At 38.5% G+C, this 27,597-nt stretch overlaps 2 protein-coding genes and 1 long non-coding RNA gene across 4 annotated transcripts in view; 1 reads left to right on the forward strand and 2 right to left on the reverse strand.

Annotated features, from left to right (window-relative positions):
- Positions 1 to 10,205, forward strand: part of LOC127508717 (probable polyketide synthase 16) — a 248,369-nt gene extending 238,164 nt beyond the window's left edge. The window contains exons 4-7 of one of the 2 annotated variants that reach the window (XM_051886972.1): positions 2,312 to 2,472; positions 2,880 to 3,086; positions 3,310 to 3,491; positions 3,595 to 10,205. In XM_051886972.1, coding sequence (XP_051742932.1) covers positions 2,312 to 2,472; positions 2,880 to 3,086; positions 3,310 to 3,491; positions 3,595 to 9,159 — 6,115 coding nt within the window. In that variant the 3' untranslated portion in view covers positions 9,160 to 10,205. The remainder of the gene's footprint in view (positions 1 to 2,311; positions 2,473 to 2,879; positions 3,087 to 3,309; positions 3,492 to 3,594) is intronic. The other variant, XM_051886974.1, reaches the window with a different exon arrangement.
- A 10,293-nt stretch (positions 10,206 to 20,498) lies between these two features.
- Positions 20,499 to 21,916, reverse strand: LOC127508885 (uncharacterized). Its single transcript, XM_051887357.1, has one exon. It carries the CDS (start codon positions 21,612 to 21,614, stop codon positions 20,748 to 20,750), a length of 867 nt encoding a protein of 288 aa, XP_051743317.1. The 5' UTR covers positions 21,615 to 21,916; the 3' UTR covers positions 20,499 to 20,747.
- Positions 21,917 to 22,427: 511 nt separating this feature from the next.
- Positions 22,428 to 26,300, reverse strand: LOC127508986 (uncharacterized). Its single transcript, XR_007929069.1, has 3 exons — positions 26,000 to 26,300; positions 25,389 to 25,563; positions 22,428 to 24,686 (listed from the first exon to the last, which is right to left on the reverse strand). It is a non-coding gene; the product is annotated as an uncharacterized LOC127508986 (long non-coding RNA).
- Between the last annotated feature and the right edge of the window lie 1,297 nt (positions 26,301 to 27,597).

Raw genomic sequence — 27,597 nt, forward strand, 5'->3', positions numbered from 1 at the left:
GTTCCCAAAGTGGGGGTTCACTTATATGTAGTGGGAGGAGTTGGATTCAGATCCAGGGGGTTGAGGTAGGTTTAGATTTAGGCAGAGAGGGATAGGTTTAGGCATATGTAACGTGGGAGGAGTTGGATCTGGATCCAACTTTGCCCCCTGGATCTTGTGTTCTGCAGTGAAGATCATCTCGGATTCCAAGCAAAACGCACTGTGTTCACGCTAGCAGCTCATGATTGGCGTCTAAATGCCGCGCGCTCCATCACTGCATGTGCTGAGTTTAACCTGCATTTTTGACTACTCCTGAATATTTCATTTAAGGTGCATACATTTTGTTCTTGCACTGATGATACATTTGTACTTTGTACAATTTTGTACTTTGACAGACAATTTGAGATATAGGCTATATTTGAGTATTGTGTGTATCGGATAGTTTACAAAATCAAACGATTTGGGACAGATTTTGCCAATGAAATGACTGGAAAAAATGTTCCAATCAACCTGAATTTACCCTACTCTTTGAAATTGCATTGCATTATGTTGTTTTAAACCACTAATATTTTACTTATTCTTCATTAACAATTATTCAGTTACTTGTAACAATGTCATTGTAAAAAAAAAAAAGAAAGTAGTTTCAACTAGCTACTTTTTGATAGTAACTTGTGATTTATTTAAAATTGAATGTAATTTAACATAAATGTAACTTTAATGTATCACTACTTTATGCCAACAGTAGAGTTAAACAAATGAAAAAAAAGAAGAAAAAAACATGTCTATAACATCCTATTTGAGCCTTATGTATTGTATATATTGAACTAAAATGACAAATGTTGGTAAAATAGCTTAAATGGCAAAAAAGATAAGAAATTGTCATTAAAGGCTATTTTCACTAACTCTGCCCATCATTGCTCAGATAGTTTAACTTTAATACAAATAACAAATTTCTATTTACACTTTATATTCACAGCATCAATCACTATTTGCATTTAGAGGAAACAAGATGCTGTTTGTTGCTATTTATACCTGAAAACAGTATCTACCACTATTTACACTCAGTATGAATAGAATGTCTGTTCTTTACACATAGTGTAAATAGCCGCTAGCTTATTGAAATTAGCTGATCTACTGTATGCTTGTGAAGCATTGTAACTGTGATGCCTGAGTTGTGTTTAACCCCTGGGGTCAGAGGGTGTTTTTGCTGGGCCCTGGAGAAGTTTTAATTAGATGTTGTTCCAAAACTTTATGGCTTTCATGTTATTTTGCTTAAAGGTTTAGTTCACCCAAAAATAAAATTTCTATTAATTACTCACACTCATGTCGTTCCAAACCCGCAAGACCTTCATTCATCTTTGGAATACCATTTAAGATATTTTTGAAAAAAATCCAAGGGTTTTTTTTCTCCCATAGAAAGCAGTGGAATTATTACATTCAAGGTCTAGAGAAGTAGTATAGACATTGTTACAATAGTCAACGTGACTAGAGTGGTTCAACCTTAATGTTACGAATCAACGATAATACTTTTTGTGTGCAAAAACAAAACAAAAATAACGACTTTATTTAACAATTTGAGATGTTGTCATACGCAGTTGACATAGTGATCGCAGTGCAGGCGTCCATGTTCTACGTCCGGACGCCAACTCATTATTGGCCGGCTCCTACATGAACATCACACGCATGATTCATGCTGCTCATGTGTGCAGCGTCAGCCAATACTAATCATGTGTTCAGACGTAAACACGGAAGCCTGCACTGCGTTCACTACGTCAACTGTGTCTGACAACAGTTCAAATTGTTAAATAAAGTCTTTACTTTTTGTGTGCCAAAAAAAAAAAAAAAAAAATTCTCATTGATTCATAACATTGAGGTGGTACCATTGTAGTCACACTGACTATTTTAACAATGTCTTTACCACCTCTCTGGACCTTGAATGTGGTAATTTTGTTGCTTTCTATGGGAGATTAAAAAAAAAAAAACCCTCTTCGATTTCATTAAAAATATCTTAATTTGTGTTCAGGTCGTACGGGTTTGGAACGACACAACGGTGAGTACATAATAACAGAAATTTCATTTTTGGGTGAAGTAACTTTTAATGTGGGTTTTTCCCCATACAGTGAAAGTCAATGAGGTTCAATATTGTTTGGAGCCCACTGACTTTCAAAGTATCATCTTTCGTTTTCTGCTGAAGAAAATAAGTCATACAGATTTAGAATTAGATCATGTGAGGATGAGTGATGATGCAATTGTCCTTTTTGGGTGAACTATCCCTGTAGTATCTGAACTCCAAAAGCAATAACCCCATCATTTACCTTTTATGTTTGTGTAGCTTCAATGAGTTTGACCACAAGTTCTTCGGCATCACTAATGCTGAAACAATCACCATGGACCCTCAGCACAAACTTCTGTTGCAGTGCACCTACAGGGCACTTGAGGATGCTGGGATACCAATGGAAAAGGCCAGTGGAACGAGAACAGGAGTATTTATGGGTAACATATAGGCTAAATATAAGATAAATGAAAAAAGCAACTTTTGGTGTCTTTTAATCCAAGTGAAAAAGTATATGCACTAACTGCATGGGAAGTACCTTCTGAGCAACCTCTGGTTAAGATGTGTTGCTAAATAGCACAATAATTTTCTCTGTAATTCCCCGGTTCACTAGAGGGATCTAGTCCTGGCCTCAATATTTGCACTTGTGCTTTAATTCCTTTATGGCACAGCACAAATAGAAATGCTGAAATGCTGCTTGTCTGAGCCCTGCAACTATTGTTGCCTTGAGCAAGGCACTTAACTTCAGGTTGCGCTGTAATAGGTATACAGTAAGAGGCTATGGATAAAAGCATATCGCCAGCTAACATGTCTAACTTTTTTTTTTTTTTTTTTGCTTGTTTTTCAGGCCTAATGAACAGAGACTTTGAGCTGGCAAATGTGAGGATGAATCCAAAACACATAGACCACACCAATGCCACTGGTGCCGCTATGAGTATAGCTGCCAACCGCATCTCATACGTATTCAACTTCACTGGCCCCTCAGTGTCCATTGACTGTGCCTGCTCCTCATCTCTCGTTGCCCTTCACTTAGCTTGTCAAGCCATAAAACAAGGTAGTCTTCAAAAATATGTATGTAAACCCTGTGGATCAACTTATTTGCACATTTTAAGAAGATTGTCCATATACTGTATATTGTATGTGTACTAATATACACTACAGTAGTGTTCTAGAAGTTTCATGTATGTTTTGCTTGTGAATTAATCAAACAAATTATTAGCCATTAGGCTGCCCTAACCCCCCCTAAGTTTTGTGGTTCTCTGTATTCTACTCAACAGGAGATTGTGATATGGCCTTGTGTGGTGGTGTGTCCTGTATATTGGAGCCGACCCTTTTTGTGACTCTCTCCAAGGCAAAAATGATCTCCTCTGATGGAACGAGTAAACCTTTCAGCAGCAAAGCAAACGGATATGGCAGAGGTGAAGGATGCGGGGTTGTTCTATTAAAGCCTCTGAAAAAAGTAAATAAAAAGATTGTCTCATATAAATGCAGCACTATGACAGCAATGCACATAATGATAAACTACTGCAAGAAACACCCATATGTTGTCTGTATTTTGACAGGCTTTTGAAGACCATGATCACATTTGGGGCATCATCAGCAAAACTGCAGTAAATCAAGATGGCCACACAGTTAGTCCAATCACCAAACCATCCATGGTACAGCAGAAGGAGCTGCTTAGAAAAATCTACTCAGCAGAGACTGACCTGACTAGTGTCCAGTACATTGAGGCTCATGGGACAGGGACTCCAATTGGAGATCCAATAGAGGCAGGTAGCATCTCAAAAGTCATTGCCAAAGCAAGACCTCAAAAGTCAGGGCCACTCATCATTGGTTCAGTTAAGAGCAATATTGGACACACAGAATCTGCCGCAGGTGTTGCAGGGCTCATAAAGGTTCTCTTGATGATGAAGCATGAAACCATTGTGCCATCATTGTTCTACTCCATTGAAAACTCCAGCATAGACACTGAACCTCTCAATATGAAAATCCCCACCACAGCAGAAAAATGGATCAGTAACTGCAGAGCAGGGAGGTGTGCAGGAATCAATAACTTTGGGTTTGGTGGAACAAATGCACATGCAATTGTCAGACAATATGTGCAGTCAAAAAAGCCAAAAGCTCAGTTGATAAGCAAATCCCATCAGTACTTTGTGGTCTCTGCAGCCTCTGAAAAATCCATGAAAAATATTATTGAAGATACGGCAGAACAGATCAGCGCAGGGAAAATATCAGATCTACAGTCTTTACTGTACACATCTGCATGTAGAAGAAGTCACTTGAAACACAAATACAGGAAAGTATTTCAAACATCATCATTGGCAGATCTGCAAGAGAAACTTACTGCTGCTGTAAAGAAGAAGCTTGTACCTTCAAAGACAGACTCCAAGCTAGTTTTTGTGTTTTGTGGCAATGGTGTTACATATCAGGGTATGTGCAAGCAGCTCCTAAAACAAGAGCCAGTTTTCAGAGAGGAAATCTTGAAGATTGAAACTCTGTTGAAAAGCTATACAAGTTCGAATCTGATAGAGATGCTGGAAAGTGAATCTGAGAAAAGTACAGAGCTGTCTGATCCAAAAATTGTCCAGCCTCTTCTGTTTGCTATTCAGGTTGCTGTTGTCAAACTTCTGAAACACTGGGGCATCAGTCCTGATGCTGTTTTGGGGCACTCTATTGGAGAAGTTGCTGCTGCACATTGTTCTGGTTTGCTGTCACTTGAAGATGCAGTGAAAGTCATCCACTATCGCAGTTCTTTACAAAGCAATGTGACAGGAGGGAAGATGCTGGTAGTCAGTAATATGGCTGTTTCTGAAGTCTTGAAAATTCTCCCATCTTTTTCGGGAAGGGTTTGTCTGGCTGCTTATAACAGTCCTCAGTCATGCACCCTCTCAGGAGATGCAGATGACATTGACAGGTTGCAGAAGAATTTGAGCAACTCAGCCAGTGGAAAAGATTTGTTCCTTCGCATTTTAGATGTTCCTGCAGCATACCACAGTCACAAGATGGATCCCATTTTATCCAAAGTGAAACAGAGTATAGGCTCATTGCAGGCACATAATTTAGAGACAGAATTATTCTCAACAGTGACAGGTGTTAGTGTGTGTTCCTCAGATTTTATTACTGGTGAATATTGGGCAAGGAATATCAGAGAACCTGTTGAATTTGAACAAGCTGTACAGTCTGCAGCTGAAAACAAAAGGAGTGCTATATTTGTTGAAATTGGTCCAAGAAGATCTTTGCAGAGGTACATCAATGAGACTCTGGGAAATGAATTCACTGTGATTCCCTCAGTGCAGCCTGATAAAGATCAGGAGACAATTCTTGCAGCTGTTTCCAAACTGTTTGAGCTTGGGGTCAAAGTAGATTGGGAAACATTCTACAAAGGTTTTGAGACTGAACCAATTCCCTACCCACAATACCAGTTTGATGATGTGAAGAGAGATGCCTTTGCTTCAAATTTGCAATCGATCGGTCCCACTGGCAACCATCCAGTAGTTACACAAATGGGTACAGACAGTTCAATGTTCAGCTGTGATATATCCTCTGATTCAATGGCCTTCCTGCAGGACCACAAGAACAATGGGGTTGCCATCATTCCTGGGGCATTTTATGCAGAGTTGGGTTTAGCATCTTACATGGCATATGCAAAACCTAAAGTTCCACTAAGTTCTCTGCAGCTCAGCATAACATTCCAGAGTCCATTTGTTTTCACGCAGAATGCCCCAGAAATAAAAGTACAGCTGGATCATTCGGACTATTTGGCTGATAACTCATGTAACTTCAAAATACAGTCTACTTCTGCAGTTTATGCATTTGGCACAGTAGAAGCAAAACCAGGTAGAACTCCTGAAGAACAGTCAATTTCATTAGACTGTATTTCCAAAAGATGCACATTCCACATGAGTACTGAAGAACTCTACAAACTTCTAAGTCAAGCAGGATTTGAGTATGGGTCTGTCTTCATAAATAATGCAGATGTTTATTATGGGGAAGAATTTAGAGAGGCTATATCTGTTGTGAAGGTCCCAAAGGAAATACTGCCTCAATTACATGACTATCACCTTCACCCTGTGCTCTTGGATTACGTCATGCAACTTGTTCTTGCAACTATAGGAGGTGTATCAACAAGGCCCCAATATCCTGTGCAAATAGGAAGCCTGACTGTATTTGAATCATTGCAAGAGGAGATGGTTGTATATCTGAGAGCAGTACATGTAGGAGAAGATGATTTTGACATTTGTGGCTGCTTAGCCAACAAACAGGGTAGGGTGTTAGTCGAACTGAAGCATGTGAAGATTAGAATGCTAGGAAGTCGTCCCCAGGTAGTCAAGGAATACTTCTTCCACAACGATTTCAGTATCATCTCTGAAGTTGCCACGTTTGATACACAGATTAAGGCACTGGTCTTTTCTGGCCTGAAAGGAATTTGTAAAGCTTTGCAACAGTACTTGGACCCAACATCTAGATATGTGTCTTCTTCAAACAGTAAAATACTGTTAGAAAATGGAGTTGAATTTCTTTTGTCAAAACTGAAAATTTCAAGTGTAAAAAAAAACTTCCAGGAAATTTTGTTCATGTGGGGTGATGCAGACCTAACCTCCCTCAAATCAGAGAAGGTCTTGGACTGTATGGTGGGGTGTTGTGAGATTTTCCGAAAGCTTGTCAGATATCTCAAGGCACTTAATTTCCCAGGTGATTTCAGAGTAATAACCTATAGGTGCTCTGAGAGCTTGGTGGACCACATAAACCCTGGGTTTGTTCTGTCAGGCATGACAAGAGCATGTGCAGCTGAATTGTCAGAACTTTCCTTCCAGCTGATTGACATGGGCTCTGCCACTTTTGAAGACATCAAAGCTTTGGTTCAGGTCCTCAGATCATACCCCTGTAACAAATATCCAGAGCTAGTAGTAAAGGAGGGCAAAATTCTCAAACCTGAAATCACCCACACACCTTTGCCAACCATGGCAATCTCTTCAAGAAATGTTCACATGTTGGATGAAGAAGTCTTCATGTTGCAAACATCTGACCCATATATAATGACAAATGTGTCCGCGACTCAAATGGATGATTCCATTGAACTGATTCAAGGAAAAAATATTGAGCTCCATCTCAGTAAAATCTGTGTTCATTCATCAGATTACTTTCCAGTCAGCATTTCTGACCTGAATTATGGTCGGACATTGTACTGGAACAAGCACACAACTGAAAACTATAAGCTCTTAGCCCTTGACTTCAGTGGCACTGTCACAGCTGTGGGTAAAGATGTCAGCAAATTTAAAGTTGGTGATCATGTTGTGTCTTGTTACCCTGTTGCTGCCACCACTAAAGTAGTTCTCCCAGCAGCTGTTTGCTGCAAAGCTAAAAGGCTTTCATTCTTGAATGACATGCCTTGTGTCTCTTATATGGTACTGGCTTGGGAGATCTTGCATGAGGCTTTACCCAAAGCTAAACAGCAATGGAAGTTGGGCATTTTCTCCACTGTTCCTGACTCAGCTTTGATGAATGTCTTAATTGCTATTGCAAACAGATCAGGTTGGAATGTCAGAGTGAGCACGCAGGCTGATCAGCTGTCTTGTGATTTTAGTGAGGTTCTGGGGGCTGTTCTTCTACCTCCTTATAATGTAGAAACCGCTAAAATAGCTAGCAGTGTTAGAGGCATCAAAGACATTGTTCTTGTCTATGACAACCAGACAGAATTTCCATTAAATACTACAACATTCCGTGGTACAAATGAGGAAGTCCACTTCCATGTCCTCCTCATGACCCAGATAATGCAAAAAGGGTCTCTGCAAATGCAAATGCCACACATCTACCGTTGGCTGAAATCCATGCATTTGGACAGAAAGTCTTTGTCTTTGGATGCAACAGCTATTCAAAGAGTGAAATTTGAAAAAGACATTGGTCTTCTCTCCGTAAAAGAATCTGAATCATACTTCAGATGCCAGATCCTACCCATTATCATCATGAACAGTGAAAACAAGAACCAGCTGTCTGACATTCCAGTGATGCCCAAACACAGTCTATTCAAGACAAATTCAGTCTATATTGTCACAGGTGGTCTAACAGGGTTGGGCTTTGAGACAGTAAAGTTCATTGCTCAGAAAGGAGGAAGAAACATTGTCATTCTCTCTAGAAGTAATCCAAACACTCAGATGCAACAAGAGATAAGTCAGGTCAGTAGCCATTGGGATTCTGTCATTAAGTGTCTGCCGTGTGATGTTTCTGTATCTGAGCAAGTGGACCAGACAATTGTTAATATTGGAAAACTTTTCCCATCCAGTCCAATCAAAGGGGTATTTCACAGCGCAGTGGTCCTGCATGATGGGCTGATTGAACGTCTTGACAAATCTCTTTATGAGAAAGTTATGAGGCCAAAAGTAAATGGAGTGATTAACCTTCACCGTGCTACCATACAGTGCAATCTGGATTATTTTGTGTGCTATTCCTCCATTGCTGCCTTCATTGGCAATGCCTCACAAAGTAATTATGCTGCGGCTAATACATTTATGGACACTTTCTGTCAGTACCGCAGAAACATTGGGCTTTCTGGACAGTCCATTAATTGGGGGGCTTTGAATCTTGGTCTTTTGTTGAACAAAGTCCATGTCCAAAGATTTCTGGAGGCAAGAGGAATCTTGCTTATGGAGATTCCAGAAATCCATGATAGTCTTGAGCAGTGCCTCTTGATCAACAAACCTCAACAGGTTGTATGCAAATTCAATTTTAAAAACAACTGGAATAACATTCTCAGTCAGAACAAAACACTGAATGTGCGCTTGTTCAAAATAGCACAGGAAGCTATAAGTAAAGTTGGAGTGAATTTATCTAGACCTGAACAACCCAAGAAATCATCCTCACCACGTGATTATCTCTGTCTCATGATTAGTGAAACGACTGGTATTGAGATGGATGAGCTGAATGATGATGTTCATCTTTTCGATTTAGGCATTGACTCAATGTTAGCTATGACTCTGCAGAATCGTATCTTCAATGATACAGGTGTGACTGTCCCTCTAGTGACTCTGATGGATCCAAATAGCACACTGACAACTCTCATTAGAATCCTGGAGAAGAACTGTGTAGATGGATATCAGAGTGAAGATGAGAGCAAATCCACATACTTATGATTTGTAATTTGTATTTTTCTAAAGCAGTCTTGTTGTAGCCTCAAAACAAGGACTTTCTTAGAAATTCAAGACATTTTGATGTGAAATGGGGGTATAGTTAGTAATATAGTACATGATTAAACAATGCAATTAACTCAAGTTCATCTATCTTAAAAAGGTTAATATTGGCAGATATTCCAACATTAATCAATTTCACTAAATTTCCCCCCAGTCTATTGAAATATTGACTAGAAAGGCAACTCTATCTAACTCTAAATACTCTGTGTTAACACCACATATCATTAACATAGCAGATTGTGGACTTAAAACTGTTTATCATTTTAATTTTGGTTTTTTTCTTGAGATCACACTAGGTTTAAACACACATTGAGCACTTCATTTCAGTTTATAAAATTGCTTTCTGTATCTATTTTAATGTACTTGAAGCAAACGATTTTAATGTAATGAATCAAAGCTGTATGAGTGGCACATACTGACATGCTGCTGATTAAGATGACGATGATGATTATTTTGTTTTATTATTATTATTATTTTGTCTAACTAAAGAGATCATGACAAACCTGTTTTTAAGTTGAGTCAGAGGTAACTGTAAATATTAAAAGAAATCCTTGAAAGTATGAAATAAATTTTAACTAATTAATTGATCCAAACAGTAGTATTAGTAAGATTTATAGTCATTTCAAAATACATTATGGTTTGTATGCTGAATGATGTTTAAAATACTGTCAACAATGACAATTGTAAAGATATGTTAATGGATAATTTCGTGCTAGTACTTTACGTTGAGACATTCTGTGGTAAATACTATTTATCATGATATTTTACAAAGCAAAAGTTGAATTAGTAGTGCAAAATGTGATGTCAGTATGATATGATCATTTATCAGTAAAACTACAATGAAAGGAGTAACTGAGTAATAAACAGTGAAGTACTGCTGTGATTGGGAATCGGATGTGACTGTAATAGTATATGTGTGGATATATATACAGCAACCTTGTTATCCAAGGCAAATATCTGAGAAATAAAGAAAAGTAATGTCAAAAAAATTTTAATGTTACATTTTCATTATTTTCATGATTTTTTATGTATTTTCACAGCTCTCCATATACCTAGTTCTGGGGCCCGTTCTTTAGATGTGGATTACTCAGTTAGGGCTATCTGGATTTTACTGTTTACAATTTGACATGATCCAGGATGATTAGGTTCTTCAATAATCCTGGATTATTGAAGATACGTTCTTTGAAGCTTGTTACGTTCTTCGAAGCTCATCGTTGCATAAACCACCTTAAATTTAATTTTCCCTTAAGATCACCCTTATGTTTCCCTTAAACTTAAGTGAGTTGCAGAAAATAACTCTTAAGTGTTACTTAAGGGTATCTTTAGGTGAAACGTCTTAAATCCTAAGAATTTTCCTTAAGAATCTATTTTTCACTTAAATAATCCCTTAACACTTATCTAAAAAAAAAGATAAGTGTTGCATGAAGCCCCTTAACTGCCATGTTCCTAATTAGCACATGAGGTTTGGAAAATTTCACTTTAAGTTTTAAATGAAGTAAGCCGGTTTAATCCAAGTCTTCTAATGAGACACGATCGGCTGTTTTATATGATAAACTAATTATAATTTAGTCATTTATTCACATAAACATTGATCAAAATACATATGTAGCACATATATTATATGGGCAATGGAAGCGCAAACGTGGGTGCATCACATGCAAGAACAAACCTCATTGGTTCTTGTGCTTGCGTGCACGTTTGAGCTTCCGAAACGGCCTGAATCATATGGATTACTTTTATGTCTTTCAATGAATGAACATAAATGATGAGAGAATATAAAAAATATCTTTATTTGTTTTCCAAATATGAATGAAAGTCTTTTGGGTTTGGAACGACATGAGGGTGAGTAAATGATGGCATAATTTTCAATTTTGAGTGAACTATCAATTTGAGTTTCTCGTCTGGTCCTTTTCTTTCATGTTTGGTTTTCTTTTTTGTTTTTCTTATCGATGTTATGTTGTTTTCTGTCAAAACTTGCTGCAATCTGTTTTAACAAATAACGTGTCCATAGCAACAATACAATTTTACAACGGCAATCATTTCTGAACGAATCATTTCTGTTTCTGCATTCAGCCTATGGGGATGTGCCTGTGACGGGATGAACGAACCACTTGAACCCGCCCCAAAGACTCGAGAGGCGAACTAATCATTTGTTTGTATGATTAAAATGTAAAAATGTTGTTTGTATTGATTCAGTGGACTACTTGCACTGAGCCTCGTGATGTGCTTCCGACTTGAAGCGTTACGGCTCGCTAGTTTCCGGTTTGGCCGCCATTGTTTGGGTTTGTTTTAAAATGTTTAAAAAAGAAGATACTTTTCGATTTCAGAAACAGCAAAAGAAAACCCACGAACACTGTTGTGTTCCGCTGTGTACAGCATCGTCAAAGTTTAACGGAACTTTAAGTTTCCACCTCTTTCCTGCCGAAACCGAGCTTAGAAAACGGTGGCTAGTGAACATACGCTGAGATGATTTTACTGGTTCCCTTCGCTCTAAGGTGTGTAGCAAACATTTTACTAAAGATCAGATTATTGAACCACAGACAGTATGGACTCGGAGAAAATTAGTAACTGGTGCAGTGCCAGTGCTCTGTGCCAGTGCCAATTCAAGCCCCACGGCCAAGTGTGTGGGAGAGGAGAGAGAGACCTGTCGAGGTTGTGTCCGCTGAACCCATTCCCACTGATGCATCCATGGATCACGATTACTGTAACATTCCTGAGCCATCATCACTAGACCTGGCATGTGCTAAAATTGAAGAACTCTCCCAAGAAGTGGAGGAGCTGAATAAACAGCTAAATGAGCTACGTGTTCAGCGTGATTTCGGATTGGAGCGGTTTGCCAGCTCAGATGAGGACATTAGATTTTACACAAGGTAAGCCTAAAGTTTGGTAAAACGCCTTATGGTTATAAAACAAGCTCAATATACATTGACAGCATATACTCATAGACGCACGAGTGTATAAAGTGATACTTATTATTACAAACAACACTTCTGCACAGGTTCCCCAGCTACCGTCACCTTATGTCCTTTTGGTGGCTAATCGAGCCATCCGTCCACAAAATCATTCGTGTTTACAAGTCCAAAGCTGCTGCTAGGAACCATGAAGAGATTTACCTTTTGTGTTAAGGTAAAACATCTTTGTGGCACTACGCCGCCATACCACTAGATGGCGCATTGCGCGCACATGAAAGACGCAAGAGATTTACTTCCACCTGTTCGGCGCGCTCAGTAATAACAAAGAATATACACTAACAAGAAGCGACACTCAATAGAACGTCCCATTGCAACACCGGCGCCCAGCAGCAGCCCTGCGTTTCCGCCATTTTGGGGTGTAAGCGACTCATCAGTCCACTAGTTTCTATGGCAATATCAACTGCTTTGTTAAAAAAAAAAAAGTACATTAAAGCTGAAATTTAACCTGAATGATGACAACAAATACTATCAAATCCTTTTAACAGTTTATTTTACACACTTTGTGTTTAAGTTTTCCACTTTTTTTTTTTTTTTTTTTACAAAACCATTTGCTCTCTAGAAACCCAGTCAGTTTGGGTTAAAATTCTTTAAAAGGCTTATAAACACTGAATTATTACCAACATATGAAATTAAATTAAGGACATGCATCAGAAAAATTGGGAATGTTGGACAATAAATACAGGTGCTGGTCATATAATTAGAATATCATCAAAAAGTTGATTTATTTCAATAATTCCATTCAAAAAGTGAAACTTGTATATTATATTCATTCATTATACACAGACTGATATATTTCAAATGTTTATTTCTTTTAATTTTGATGATTATAACTGACAACTAAGGAAAATCCCAAATTCAGTATCTCAGAAAATTAGAATATTGTGAAAAGGTTCAATATTGAAGACACCTGGTGCCACACTCTAATCAGCTAATTAACTCAAAACACCTGCAAAGGCCTTTAAATGGTCTCTCAGTCTAGTTCTGTAGGCTACACAATCATGGGGAAGACTGCTGACTTGACAGTTGTCCAAAAGACGACCATTGACACCTTGCACAAGGAGGGCAAGACACAAAAGGTCATTGCAAAAGAGGCTGGCTGTTCACAGAGCTCTGTGTCCAAGCACATTAATAGAGAGGTGAAGGGAAGGAAAAGATGTGGTAGAAAAAAGTGTACAAGCAATAGGGATAACCGCACCCTGGAGAGGATTGTGAAACAAAACCCATTCAAAAATGTGGGGGAGATTCACAAAGAGTGGACTGCAGCTGGAGTCAGTGCTTCAAGAACCACTACGCACAGACGTATGCAAGACATGGGTTTCAGCTGTCGCATTCCTTGTGTCAAGCCACTCTTGAACAACAGAGAGCATCAGAAGCGCCTCGCCTGGGCTAAAGACAAAAAGGACTGGACAGCTGCTGAGTGGTCCAAAGTTATGTTCTCTGATGAAAGTAAATTTTGCATTTCCTTTGGAAATCAGGGTCCCAGAGTCTGGAGGAAGAGAGGAGAGGCACACAATCCACGTTGCTTGAGGTCCAGTGTAAAGTTTCCACAGTCAGTGATGGTTTGGGGTGCCATGTCATCTGCTGGTGTTGGTCCACTGTGTTTTCTGAGGTCCAAGGTCAACGCAGCCGTATACCAGGAAGCTTTAGAGCACTTCATGCTTCCTGCTGCTGACCAACTTTATGGAGATGCAGATTTCATTTTCCAACAGGACTTGGCACCTGCACACAGTGCCAAAGCTACCAGTACCTGGTTTAAGGACCATGGTATCCCTGTTCTTAATTGGCCAGCAAACTCGCCTGACCTTAACCGCATAGAAAATCTATGGGGTATTGTGAAGAGGAAGATGCGATATGCCAGACCCAACAATGCAGAAGAGCTGAAGGCCACTATCAGAGCAACCTGGACTCTTATAACACCTGAGCAGTGCCACAGACTGATCGACTCCATGCCACGCCGCATTGCTGCAGTAATTCAGGCAAAAGGAGCCCCAACTAAGTATTGAGTGCTGTACATGCTCATACTTTTCATGTTCATACTTTTCAGTTGGCCAAGATTTCTAAAAATCCTTTCTTTGTATTGGTCTTAAGTAATATTCTAATTTTCTGAGATACTGAATTTGGGATTTTCCTTAGTTGTCAGTTATAATCATCAAAATTAAAAGAAATAAACATTTGAAATATATCAGTCTGTGTGTAATGAATGAATATAATATACAAGTTTCACTTTTGGAATGGAATTAGTGAAATAAATCAACTTTTTGATGATATTCTAATTATATGACCAGCACCTGTATATGAATATAACAGCTTGATTTTGCAGTGTTGTCTAATGTCCGTTAAAGCAAGTGTCCAAAAGTGGGAATTATGTGATAACGGACACAGCAATGCATCATGTATTATAAGATCATTATGTTTGTAGTGTGATCCATTAAAACGTACAATATAGCCTATTTCAATTCAGACCTAGATATTATTACTATTACTCCACTAGGTCTGAAATATATTGTTCACTGCACACATGATGATCTTAAATTTATTAATTATTAATTTACTATTAATAAATGTGTACAGTTGCATAAAATGGAAATACTCAATAAAGTAGGCTAACTACGTTACCTCAGATGGTTGAATGGCTGGATTCCACAACTGGTAAAATAAAACATATATAAGACAATACATTTACTGTACGAGCCTATTGCGCTTCTGATTTGGCAGTGAAATTCGCCGATTTTGGGTAAGATGCAAAGGATTCTATGGTCCAGTCAGTATTTTCACCCCATAATGGCGGCCGCGCTACCGGAGCGCCATCTAGTGGCTGTTACCCAAAAAGTGTCAAAGTGTCGCCTCTTGGGTTCTAAGCTCTTTGGTAATACTGACTGCCGCTGTGGAAAGACTAACTTCTGTCCTTTCGTGTTTTTCACAGGTATGAATAGATGTCACTAAAAGGTTAATTTCATTGTACTTGTGTGAATTGACAGGGGTGATGCAAAGAGGTTGAGCAGGTTTGGAAGTGTATCTAATCTAAAAACAGTGTTTTAATTCACAAAGGATTATAAAAACAGCTAAAGAGCGAGTTTATTCGTGTTTCATGCATGGTTTATGTTGATTGAAATTAGAAATTTTTTTGTCAGGCTGAAATGCTGAGTTCATGTCACATTTAAAAGCGTTTTTAGAAGCGTTTTAGAATTACGTTTCTGAGTGTATGTTGTATTCTCGTTTCTATTGCCATTTTTAATGGATTCAGCACGTGTATTTTTTCAGTGTGTATGAGTTAAAAAGAATAAGAAACGAATTCTATCATACTAATATATCAAGTGTAAGGACATCTAAAGTATTTTCTTCTGAAATCTGGTCTTGAAGACTTTATGGTATCTTGATTAATGTTTTTATTTTGCATTTTTGACACTTTTGGTACTGTCATTGTAAAGTATCTGATTACTATTATAAATGTATGTAAGATTCTAAATGCATATAATGAATACCTGCATATAAACTTATGTATGTGTTCATATACAAATATACACAATATTATGTACAAAGGTACATTTTGCATACTTATCTAGTGTTGTAATGGATTTGTTGTTTTTTAATTGTATTCCACCAAATGCACTTTGAGAGTGTTTAAGTTTTGAAACATTGAACCTTTTTCAGAAAGGATTTAAAGAGAAATTATTGCAGTAATAAACTGACTGCCTCTGTGGAAAGACGTAACTTCTGTCCTTTCGTGTTTTTCACAGAGTTTATTCACCGATCCACAGTGCACACTGCCTGTGTATCATTTGCTGCCGGCACAGATATCCCCTAGGTCTGAGGCCAGTAACACACGCATGTTTTTACCTTTCCAGAGACAGCTGCTGCAGCCAATCGATGAGTTTTTTCTTTTCCTCATGTATCTGTCAGTTGGTTTGAAGGAGAGAGACCTAGCACACCGTTTCCACGTGTACCCATCCACAGTGAGCAGAATCATTTCAACGTGGATAAACTACCTCTATTCACTGTTGGGATCGGTGTGTGTGTGGCTTTCAGCAGCTGAAGTTAAATCTAACCTCCCTGAAGTGTTCAGTGATTTCCCGGACACACAGGTTATCATTGACTGCACTGAGCTCAGATGTCAAACACCGTCCTCGCCACTAATCCAAAGTGAAATGTACTCAAGTTACAAATCTCACTGCACAATGATTGGGATATCTCCTCATGGTGCACTGACATTCGTCTCTCAGCTTTATGCTGGGTCAATTAGTGACAAGGAAATCTTTAAACAGTGCGGAATAGCCAAAAGACTGACGGAAGACATGGCAATTATGGTAGACGAGGGCTTCCTGATTAGTGACTGTGTCAAGTGTAAAGTTTACTGTCCACCATTCCTGTCTAAGGTAAAGCAGATGCCGGCACATCAGGTGAAAGAAACACAAGCCATAGCACGACTGCGAGAGTGCACGTGGAACGTGTCATCAGGAGGATAAAACAAAACAAACTGTTTGATGGTGTTATCACACTTTCCTACACTGTTAATATTAGTCAACTTTTTACAGTTGCATGCCTGTTGTCAAATTATCAAAACAAGTCATTAGTTAAGACGTGGGTCAAATAAGGCAGAATCTTGCTCTCATCGGTAGTTTCCATGTTTTCATTTTGTGTACTAATTTCTTCCAAATTCTTATGGTTTTCTTTAATCATTATTGTTTCTATGGCAATTTTCAGTAATGACAACTCTTAAAGGGTTAGTTCACCCCAAAATGAAAATAATTTCATTTATTACTCACCCTTATGTCGTTCCACACCTGTAAGTCAAGTCAAGTCAAGTCACCTTTATTTATATAGCGCTTTTTACAATGTAGATTGTGTCAAAGCAGCTTTACATTGATAACTGGTACATTGTTTGACTGCACAGCAGCTCTTAAAGAATAGTGTCAATGCAGGCAGATCAAAAGCACTGTTGAATATCAAAATGTCAAGTCAAGTGTCCCCAACTAAGCAAGCCAGAGGCGACAGCGGCAAGGAACCCAAACTCCATCAGGTGACATCAGGTGGCAGACAAGTGGCAAATTGGTGTTAAAATGGAGAAAAAAACCTTGGGAGAAACCAGGCTTAGTCGGGGTGCCAGTTCTCCTCTGGCCAACAGTGCTTTGTTACAATTCAGGTTGCTATCATAAGTCCAATAGGATCGCAACATTAAAAGTATTTATTTCAGTTCCATCCAATTGAGGATCGTATTCATCAAGCCGGTATGGACGGTTGTTGAGGAACTGTGTCGTGGCTGTCGTGTCGATGAGGCCCTCACAGTGGATGATCTAGTTGACTCAATCTCTGCTGATACTTCAGGGCTGCGTTGTGGTCGTGTCAAGGTGCAGGTCCTTGGTCTCACCTGGATACGGCCCGGATCCGGTTGACTACGGTGAACCTCGGGATAAACAGAAAGACTAATATTAGCGTAGATGCCATTCTTCTTCTGATGTAACGAGTACATCAGGTGTTATAGGAAGTGTTCCCGGTTCCGGCTGACCTAATTTATGCAGCCTAATAATCCTTTAACGGATTTGGAAATATAAATTGGTAATGTGTTATGTGTATGCCAGGTTAAAGAGATGCGTTTTTAGTCTAGATTTAAACTGACAGAGTGTGTCTGCTTCCCGAACAATGCTAGGAAGATTGTTCCAGAGTTTAGGTGCCAAATAGGAGAAGGATCTACCACCTGCAGTTGATTTTGATATTCTAGGTATTATCAGCTGGCCTGAATTCTGAGATCGCAATAGACGTGAAGGACTATAATGAATTAGGAGCTCGCTCAGGTACTGGGGAGCTAAACCATTTAGTGCTTTGTAAGTAATTAGCAAGATTTTAAAATCTATACGATGTTTAACAGGAAGCCAATGCAGTGTTGACAGAACTGGGCTAATATGGTCATACTTCCTGGTTCTAGTAAGAACTCTAGCTGCTGCATTTTGTACGAGCTGTAGTTTATTTATCAGGCGAGCAGAACAACCACCCAGTAGAGCGTTACAGTAATCTAGCCTTGAGGTCATGAACGCATGAACTAACTGTTCTGCATTTTTCATTGAGAGCATATGTCGTAGTTTATATATATTTTTAAGATGGAAGAATGCGGTTTTACAGATGCTAGTAACATGGCCTTCAAATGAAAGATTGGTATCAAAGAGCACACCTAGGTTCCTAACTGACGACGAAGACTTAACAGAGCAGCCATCAAGTGTTAGACAATATTCTAGGTTATTACGTGAAGAAGTTTTTGGTCCAAAAATTAGAATCTCTGTTTTTTCTGAATTTAGTAGTAGGAAATTACTGGTCATCCAATTTTTTATATCAGCTATGCACTCCGTTAATTTTGTGAATTGGTAAGTTTCGTCAGGGCGCGAAGAAATATAGAGCTGAGTATCATCAGCGTAACAGTGAAAACTAACGCCATGCTTCCTAATGATATCTCCCAAGGGTAGCATGTACAGAGTGAACAGTAACGGTCCTAGTACTGAGCCTTGTGGTACTCCATATTGAACTTGTGATCGATATGACATGTCTTCGTTTACTACTACAAACTGATAACGGTCAGATAAGTATGATTTGAACCATGACAATGCAATTCCACTAATGCCAACATAATTTTCGAGTCTATTTAAAAGAATATTGTGATCAATAGTGTCAAATGCTGCACTAAGATCCAGTAACACTAATAGAGAGATACAACCACGATCTGATGATAAGAGCAAATCATTAGTAACTCTAATGAGAGCAGTCTCAGTACTATGGTACGGTCTAAATCCTGACTGGAAATCCTCACAGATACCATTTCTTTCTAAAAAGGAACATAGCTGTGATGATACTGCCTTTTCTAGTATTTTTGACAGAAAAGTGAGATTTGAGATCGGCCTGTAATTGACTAATTCTCTAGGATCAAGTTGTGGTTTTTTAATAAGAGGTTTAATAATAGCCAGCTTAAAAGTTTTTGGTACGTATCCTAATGATAAAGATGAATTGACGATATTGAGAAGAGGGTCTATGACCTCTGGAAGCATTTCTTTCAATAGCTTAGTCGGTATAGGGTCTAACATACATGTTGTTGATTTTGATGATTTAACAAGTTTAGACAATTCTTCCTCTCCTAAAGCAGTAAATGAATTGAATTTTTCCTCAGGGACACTACAATGCACTATCTGACACGATACTGTAGTAGACGGTTGCATGGTTATTATTTTTTCTCTAATATTATCAATCTTGCAAGTAAAGAAGTTCATAAAGTCATTACTGCTGTGCTCTTTGGAAACATCAGAAGTTGAAGCTTTATTTCTTGTTAATTTAGCCACTGTATCAAATAAATACCTAGGGTTGTGTTTATTTTCTTCTAAGAGTTTTGAAAAATAGGCAGATCTAGCAGATTTTAAGGCCTTTCTGTACTCAATCATTCTCTCTCTCCACGAAATACGAAATACTTCTAGTTTTGATTTCTTCCAGCTGCGCTCCATTTTTCTGGCTGCTAACTTTAGGGCCCGAGTGTGGTCATTGTACCATGGCATTGGATTAATTTCCTTAATCTTTTTTAAACGCAAAGGAGCAACTGAGTCTAATGTGCTGGAAAAGACAGAGGCAATAGTTTCTGTTGCAACATCGAGGTCTTCTAAGCTGTCTGGTATGCTAAGGCGATGAAAATGATCAATGTAGTATACACGAGACTAGATAATGATCTGAGATGTCGTCACTCTGCTGCAGAATTTCAACAGCATCAATATCGATTCCATGTGACAATATTAGATCTAAAGTATGATTATGACAATGAGTGGGTCCTGACACATGTTGTCTAACACCAATAGAGTTTAGAATATCTGCAAATGCCAATCCTAATGCGTCTTTTTTATTATCTACATGAATATTAAAATCACCAACAACAAGGACTTTACCTGCAGCTAGTACTAACTCTGATAGAAAGTCAGCAAATTCTTTGATAAAGTCTGTATTGTGCCCTGGTGGCCTGTATACAGTAGCCAGCACAAATGTCAACTTACATAATGTTACGTAAAGTACCATAGTTTCGAAGGAATTATATTTGAAAGACTTCTGACTAATACTGTAAATATTACTATAGATTACAGCAACACCTCCCCCTTTGCCTTTCTGACGGGCATTGTGTCGATAATCATAACCTTGAGGACTAGACTCATTTAAAGTAATGTAATCGTCCGGTTTTAGCCAAGTTTCTGTCAAACACAGCACATCTAGATTATTATCTTTGATAATATCATTAACAATAAGTGATTTTGAAGAAAGGGATCTAATATTTAACAACCCGAGTTTTATCATTTGTTTAGCATTATTATCTCTATTTTTTATTTGTTGAACATCAATTAAATTTTTACCATTAAATGGGTTTGGAAGTTTTTTGTTTTTACTAATTCGGGGTACAGACACAGTCTCTATTTGAAAATATCTAGGTGTAAGAGTTTCTATGTGTTGAGAGTTATCTGAATTTTCTGACTTCTGTAACGTGAGGCAGCTAGCAGACGGTCGGTTTAGCCAGTTTGTCTGCTGCTTTCTGACCTGGGCCCCAGTTTGTCATGTTTCAGTTCTAAGACTATGTGCCATATTACTAGAGAGAAGAGCAGCACCATCCCGGGAGGGATGAATACCATCTCTTTTTAACAGGTCAGGTCTGCCCCAAAAACTTTTCCAATTATCTATGAAACCTATATTATTTTGCGGACACCACTTAGACAGCCAGCCATTGAGTGATGATAATCTGCTAACTATCTCATCACTCCGACGAACAGGAAGGGGGCCAGAGCAAATTACTTCTCCTGACATTGTACTTGCGAGTTCACACACCTCTTTAATGTTAATTTTAGTGATCTCCGACTGGCGAAGTCGAACATCATTAGTGCCGACGTGAATAATAATCTTAGAGTATTTACGATTAGCATTAGCCAGCACTTTTAAATTTGCTTTGATGTCAGGTGCTCTGGCTCCCGGCAAACATGTGACTATGGTGGCTGGTGTCTCTATTTTCACGTTCCGTGTAATAGAATCGCCAATAACTAGGGCACTTTCAACAGGATTCTCAGTGGGTGTATCACTGAGTGGGGAGAACCTGTTTGATGTTCTTATTGGAACGGAAGAGTGGTGTTTTTCGCGGCTAGGCCGCCTCACCGTTACCCAAGTGCCCTGCTGCACGGGCTCTACAGCCGGAACCAAACAATGTACAGAGTTCACTAAGCTAGTCGCATCCAAAACAGTATCTGAAGCCCTTGCATTCTTACTATCCTCGATTAAAGTTTGGATGCGTGTCTCTAATTCTGAGATTCTCCCTGTCAGCCTGACTATTTTCCTACATTTATGACATGTAAATCCCTCATCACTGACAGAGAGAGCTATGGTAAACATGTGGCAAATGGAACAGGTAGCAATGCTGGGAGAGGATGACATGACTCACCGTGTTTGTAGACTGATCCGACTTACCACAGCTGTTTGAAGAACGCGTTGAAAAAGGAGCGCGCGAGCGACTGTTAACAAGTTGACAAGCTAGCGCTGCAAATGCAAATGCGTTGTAACAGCGATTTAGATTCAAATATTACAAGCTAGCGACGTCAGATTAGTGTGGTAGGCAATATTACATATACGGTAATAAAAAAATAAGCAACAATGAATAAAAGTAAGAGATTCAAAACAAAGCTATACGGAGTTACAGACGCAAACCAATCTGAGCAGCCCTTAGACACTTCAAACAACAGAATCAGTGTAAGACCTTCGTTAATCTTCAGAGCGCAAATTAAGATATTTTTGTTTAAATCCGATGGCTCAGTGAGGCCTGCATAAGCCAGCAATGACATTTCCTCTCTCAAGATCCATTAATGTACTAAAAACATATTTAAATCAGTTCATGTGAGTACAGTGGTTCAATATTAATATTATAAAGCGACGAAAATATTTTCGGCGCGCACCAAAAAAACAAAATAACGACTTATTTAGTGATGGCCGATTTCAAAACACTGCTTCAGGAAGCTTCGGAGCGTTATGAATCAGTGTATCAAATCATGATTCGGATCACGTGTCAAACCGCCAAACTGCTGAAATCACGTGACTTTGGTGCTCCGAACCGCTGATTCATGACAAAAAAAGCTGTAACAGGCCACTGGTTTCACAGACAGGTCTTAAATTAAGCTAGGGTTAGACCTTAGTTCAATTAAGACATTTAAGTAGCTTTTATAAACATGCCTTAGAAAAAAAGCATTACTGTTGACTATTTTAACAATGTTTTTACTACTTATCTGGACCTTGAATGTGGTAATTTCATTGCTTTCTATGGAAGATAAAAAAACACTCCTGGATTTCATCAAAATATTTTAATTATTGTCTTACAGGTGTGGAGCGACATGAGGATGAGTAATTAATGACAGAATTTTTATTTTTGGGTGAACTAACCCTTTAAATGTAAGTGAAGGAACAACTCTAGAAAGAGTGTATGCAAAGTCAGGAAGACGTTGCAATCACGTCCGTAAGTTCAGACCCACTTTTGTACGTCTGCTGGATGTGCAATACAGGTTCAATCTGAACGTCTGACTAGGGGACCCCTTTTGGAAGTGCATAACTGGTTAAGTATCTAAACATCTGACTAGGACCCTTTTTGGACATCTGTGGATATACAAAACTGGTTTAATATCTGAATGTCTGAATAGGGATGTTGGATGTAGATATGCAGTTCAATATTTGAACGTCCGACTAGGAGTTTTCTTGGACGTCTACAAGACGTGCAAAACAGGTTCAGGAAATCTCTTTTTAATACAAAAGAAAATGACAAGGAGTCCTATGTGTCCTGAGTCAAAAGATGTAAATATTACGTGTATTTTTGTGAGAAAATTTATTTGGGTGTTTAAATCATTTTTGTATATATAAATAAATATTCAAAAAATATTGACAGTACCAAAAAAAAAAAAAAAAAAAACACATCACATGGAATGTTCTTTTGTGTCACTTTTTAATATATTTTTTTCCTTAGACATACAGAAAGCGTAACACTAATGTATGATTTACAAAGCTTTTGATCACACAAGGGGCATTATTGCGTTATGGTGCAGTGACGTAAACGTGAAATTTATGTTGATCTCTTTTAGATATTTAAGTTTGTCACGTAACACGTAACATCACAATATTATATTTCATATTTTATAAGCTTTATCTAGTGTTCTTTGCGCTCACATGAGCCTGTAAAAGGCTGCCTAAAAATATAGCTAATTCAAGAAATACTAAATTTAAAATACATTAAATTGGCATCTTTTGGAAGTGTCTTTGCTTAGTGGGAAGTCACCTATTAGAAGGGGAAGACATTACATTTGTGCTTCAGTCTGACGCATGGCACTGTTGGGGTTTCTAAGTTCATGATTTGACAGGACTGATAGTTTATTGTACACTATCAACAAAACCATAATCAAAGCTTGTTAACCTGTAGTTTACAGTATCCAGACTAATGTAAGCTTCAGCTATGATTCAGACAGCGCTAGTTTCACCTCCAGCAAACCAAAACCCTCTAAAATATCAGGTGTAACATTGTCAACAACACTGAAGAAAGCAAGCTTGTCTAGGACACATCTCCTTTTTAAGCCGGTTTCTGTAGGATGTTAGTCTGTAAATCCTGACTATAATTCGGTGCATTGCCCAGCAAATTTAGATCCTCTTGCTATCTGGCTGCAGAGAACTTGTTTGTTAGTTTTGCACAAACAACAGACAGTATTTGCTCAAAAACTCCCTGAAAAACCAAGAAGAGAATTCAGGGCAAGACTGTCCCCACACACCTGTGCAACACCAACCTTTATGGTACCACTGAATTGTTCAGTCTCAATTTGAAGGCCATTTTGTTTTAAATCCCTCAAATCTTTAACTATGCATTCAAAAACTGCATCCATGCCTTATGTCTTGATGTCCTCTGGCTTGAACAAAGCCAACAGAAAGCATGCTGACATGGAAGACAGCTTCTCAAGTGGTAAACATTTCTACTGGAAGTAAATTAGTCCCAGTTTTTGAATTGAAGTCTTGGAACCGATGGGATTCACAGTTTCACAGTCGTCATTACACAGCGACAGCGGAATAGAGATTTCTTTGGAAAACAGGTGGCTGGTTTTGTACAGCACACCTTCAATGTAACCAATGAAGGCAACATCTTTATTTTGCTTCTGAGAAAGATTTTTTTTCCATGGTACCTGGTCTTTCTAGTGTTTTTTAAGGATAGGCTGCAAAGGAACATATTGAAAAGTGTCCTGGACTGCTTTTGTTCTCAAAAAGTTATTTTGTTTCCCTTGAAATTCCCTTATTGCACTTGAAACAAGTCAACAAACAAGTGATCAAAAACCCAGTCATTGTTTAGCTAGTATAAACTTACTTCCAAAAGTTCTGAATGAAATTTCTTGAATTTAACCCTGAGAGCAGTTGCTGTTATTAGCGCAGCAATGCTCATGTCATCCAGCAGCATAAAGCTTTCTTCATCCTTTCTTCATCCACTCCTTCCTGTTAAGATGAAGCAGAAAAAGAATCATTTAGTCTATGAAAAATAAACTAGTCTTTGAAAACAGTCAAATTCAGTGAAATTAATGTGTATAGTGTTTTTTCACAATGCATATGGTTTTTTTTAATGCAGCTTTACATAAAGTCATAGGCTCGTTTCACAGACAGACGGACAGATTAAGCTATGATTAGGCCTTAGTTAAACTAGGACATTTAAGTAACTTTTATACACATGCCTTAGAAAAACATTATTGGTGTAACTGGTTCTATCACTGAGGGCCATGCATAATCTGCAGTCAGTAGTGGTAAACAGATCGGTTAGTTACTTTAGTGGGTTAGCGGAAAATGAGTGAGTTTGTGGGATAGGGCCGGGGCAGTGGGGGGTATCAGTCAGCAGTGGTCAATGGGTCAGTTGATCACTTTAGTGGGAAAAGCGGACAAATAGTGGGCTTGTGGGATAGGGGAGGGGCTCCCAGCCCGGGGCACGGCAGTGGGGGAATAAGTCAGCAGTGGCCAACAGGCCAATTGGTCACTTTAGTGGGTAAGTGGACAAATAGTGGGTTTGTGGGATAGGGCGGAGTCCCGAGGGGCGGGGCAGTGGAGGGAGTGGTCAGCAGTGGTCAATGGGACAATCGGTCACTTTATTGGATAAGTGCGCAAATAGTGGGTTCATATATTTAGGTTTATAGCGGGTCTGGTTCTCACCTCATTGATGATTGGGAATCGTATTTCCGAGTAAAGCTGCAAATTCCTCCATCAACGCAGCTGCCTCTGTAATAATCTTCTGATACGTGCTGCACAATCAAGTGAAAGTAGCCACGTGGCATAAACGATAACTTTTTGGCATTTCTATTAGGGATAGTGCTTTACTTCCAGTTTCCTTCAAAACAGAAAATGTTGCATTGTAAAGGACGTAAGCGTGCTCTGGTGCAGAACATCAAGTGTAATGTGAGTGCAGGCCAGCGGGGGAGAGGGAAGGGGGGACAATCGCGCTCTGGCTCGGTACAAGGGAACCGTGTGAGTACACACTAAGTGCATGACTGTTAAATCACTTGCATTGGCATAGAATACTATAGTTTTAAATAATCATTCTGAGTGAAGAAAAGAATGGGTAAAGGGAAGGAAGTGGGGAAGAAAGAACAAATATTAAGGAAGGACAGGAGGGAAAGAGCCTTTCCCTGCATTTTCACTCTGTAGGGTTTAGAGACAGATCACAGGTTCTTCCAGTCTTACAACGGTCACAATGGTTTGGCTAGTAGTGTAGTATTAAAGGATTATTTCACTTTCAAATTAAAATTTCCTGATAATTTACTCACCCCCATGTCATTCAAGATGTCCATGTCTTTCTCTCTTCGGTCGAAAAGAAATGAAGGTTTTTGATGAAAACATTCCAGGATTTTTCTCCTTATAGTGGACTTCAGTGGCCTCCAAACAGTTGAAGGTCAAAATCACAGTTTCAGTGCAGCTTCAAAGGGCTTTAAACGATACCAGACGAGGAATAAGGGTCTTATCTAAAGAAACCATCGCTCATTTTCTAAAAAAAATTTAAAATTATATACGTTTTAACCATAAATGCTCATCTTGAACTAGCGCTCTTCTTCTTCTTCTCTATTAGAATTCCAGCAGTGTAGACACTGCTAAGTGTATTACTGCCCTCCTCAGGTCAAAGTTTGAACTAATTGTTTAACAATACTAACAGTTTAGTTCAAACTTTGACCTGAGGAGGGCAGTAATACACTTAGCAGCGTCTACACTGCCGGAATTCTAATAGAGAAGAAGAAGAGAGCTAGTTCAAGATGAGCATTTATGGTTAAAACGTATATAATTTAATTTTTTTTTTTTTTAGAAAATGAGTGATGGTTTCTCTAGATAAGACTCTTATTCCTCGTCTGGGATCGCGTAGAACGCTTTGAAGCTGCGCTGAAACTGTGATTTTGACCTTCAACCGTTTGGAGGCCATTGAAGTCCACTATATGGAGAATAATCCTGAAATGTTTTCATCAAAAAACTTAATTTCTTTTCGACTGATGAAAGAAAGACATGAACAACTTGGATGACATGGGGGTGAGTAAATTATCAGGAAAATTTAATTTGAAAGTGAAATAATCCTTTAATATTAAATAAAGTGTTGTATTGGTATATTGATAACTTCTTTTATATGGTGGCTGATTATAGAATATTCTATTTCTTCCTTGAAATGAGGTTGATGTGTAATGTCCAGAGAAAAAAAACAAAAAAAAACATGGTCCTGGAAAGAGAAGTTGCTGTTGAGTTGTCTTATTATTATTATATTTTAGTTGGACGCTTCAAGGGAGATCACTAATGTGGCCAATCAAAGATCTTAAAACATCACGATAATTGTGTGACATGAATATTTCGGTTTATAACGGGTGAGTTTACATCTGCTTCTCACCTTATTGATGAATGGAAACTGTAGTCGGTGATAAAGGTTTATATCCCTCTCTCGACGTCAGCTGCCTCAGTAAAAATCTTCGGATATGTGCAGCACAATTAGGTGAAAATCTAATTGAAAACCTAAAATGATTCTGTTTAGAACTATTAGGCAATCTATTAGCCATGTGAGTCACTGCACCCCAAATGAGTCCAAATAAGCCACAAAATGTGCAAGGTTACAATGGTGGACTCACTTGTGCTGTACAAGAACACTTTCTTCACATTAGTGATTACACATGTTCCATACTTGTAGCAATGCTGGTTAAAAATGCTATGATATACAGGTCAAAATGTCTGTAAATATTGCTGACCTTTTTGCCATGTAAGATCACAATATCACAGCAGAATATTTAATCGAGTTACCACAGCTGGGCAGCTGATTAAAATGTGCTATTCTATATTTGGACACACATATTGACTCCGCTGCTGTTTAATGGCCACAGCTTTTGATTAGATAAAA

Source organism: Ctenopharyngodon idella, chromosome 3, assembly GCF_019924925.1.
Source record: "Ctenopharyngodon idella isolate HZGC_01 chromosome 3, HZGC01, whole genome shotgun sequence".
Classification (NCBI taxonomy): Eukaryota; Metazoa; Chordata; class Actinopteri; order Cypriniformes; family Xenocyprididae; genus Ctenopharyngodon; species Ctenopharyngodon idella.

Coding starts and splice junctions, on each gene's coding strand:
- LOC127508885 (XM_051887357.1), bottom strand. CDS start 21,614: ATGTCATCCTCTCCCAGCATTGCTACCTGTTCCATTTGCCACATGTTT.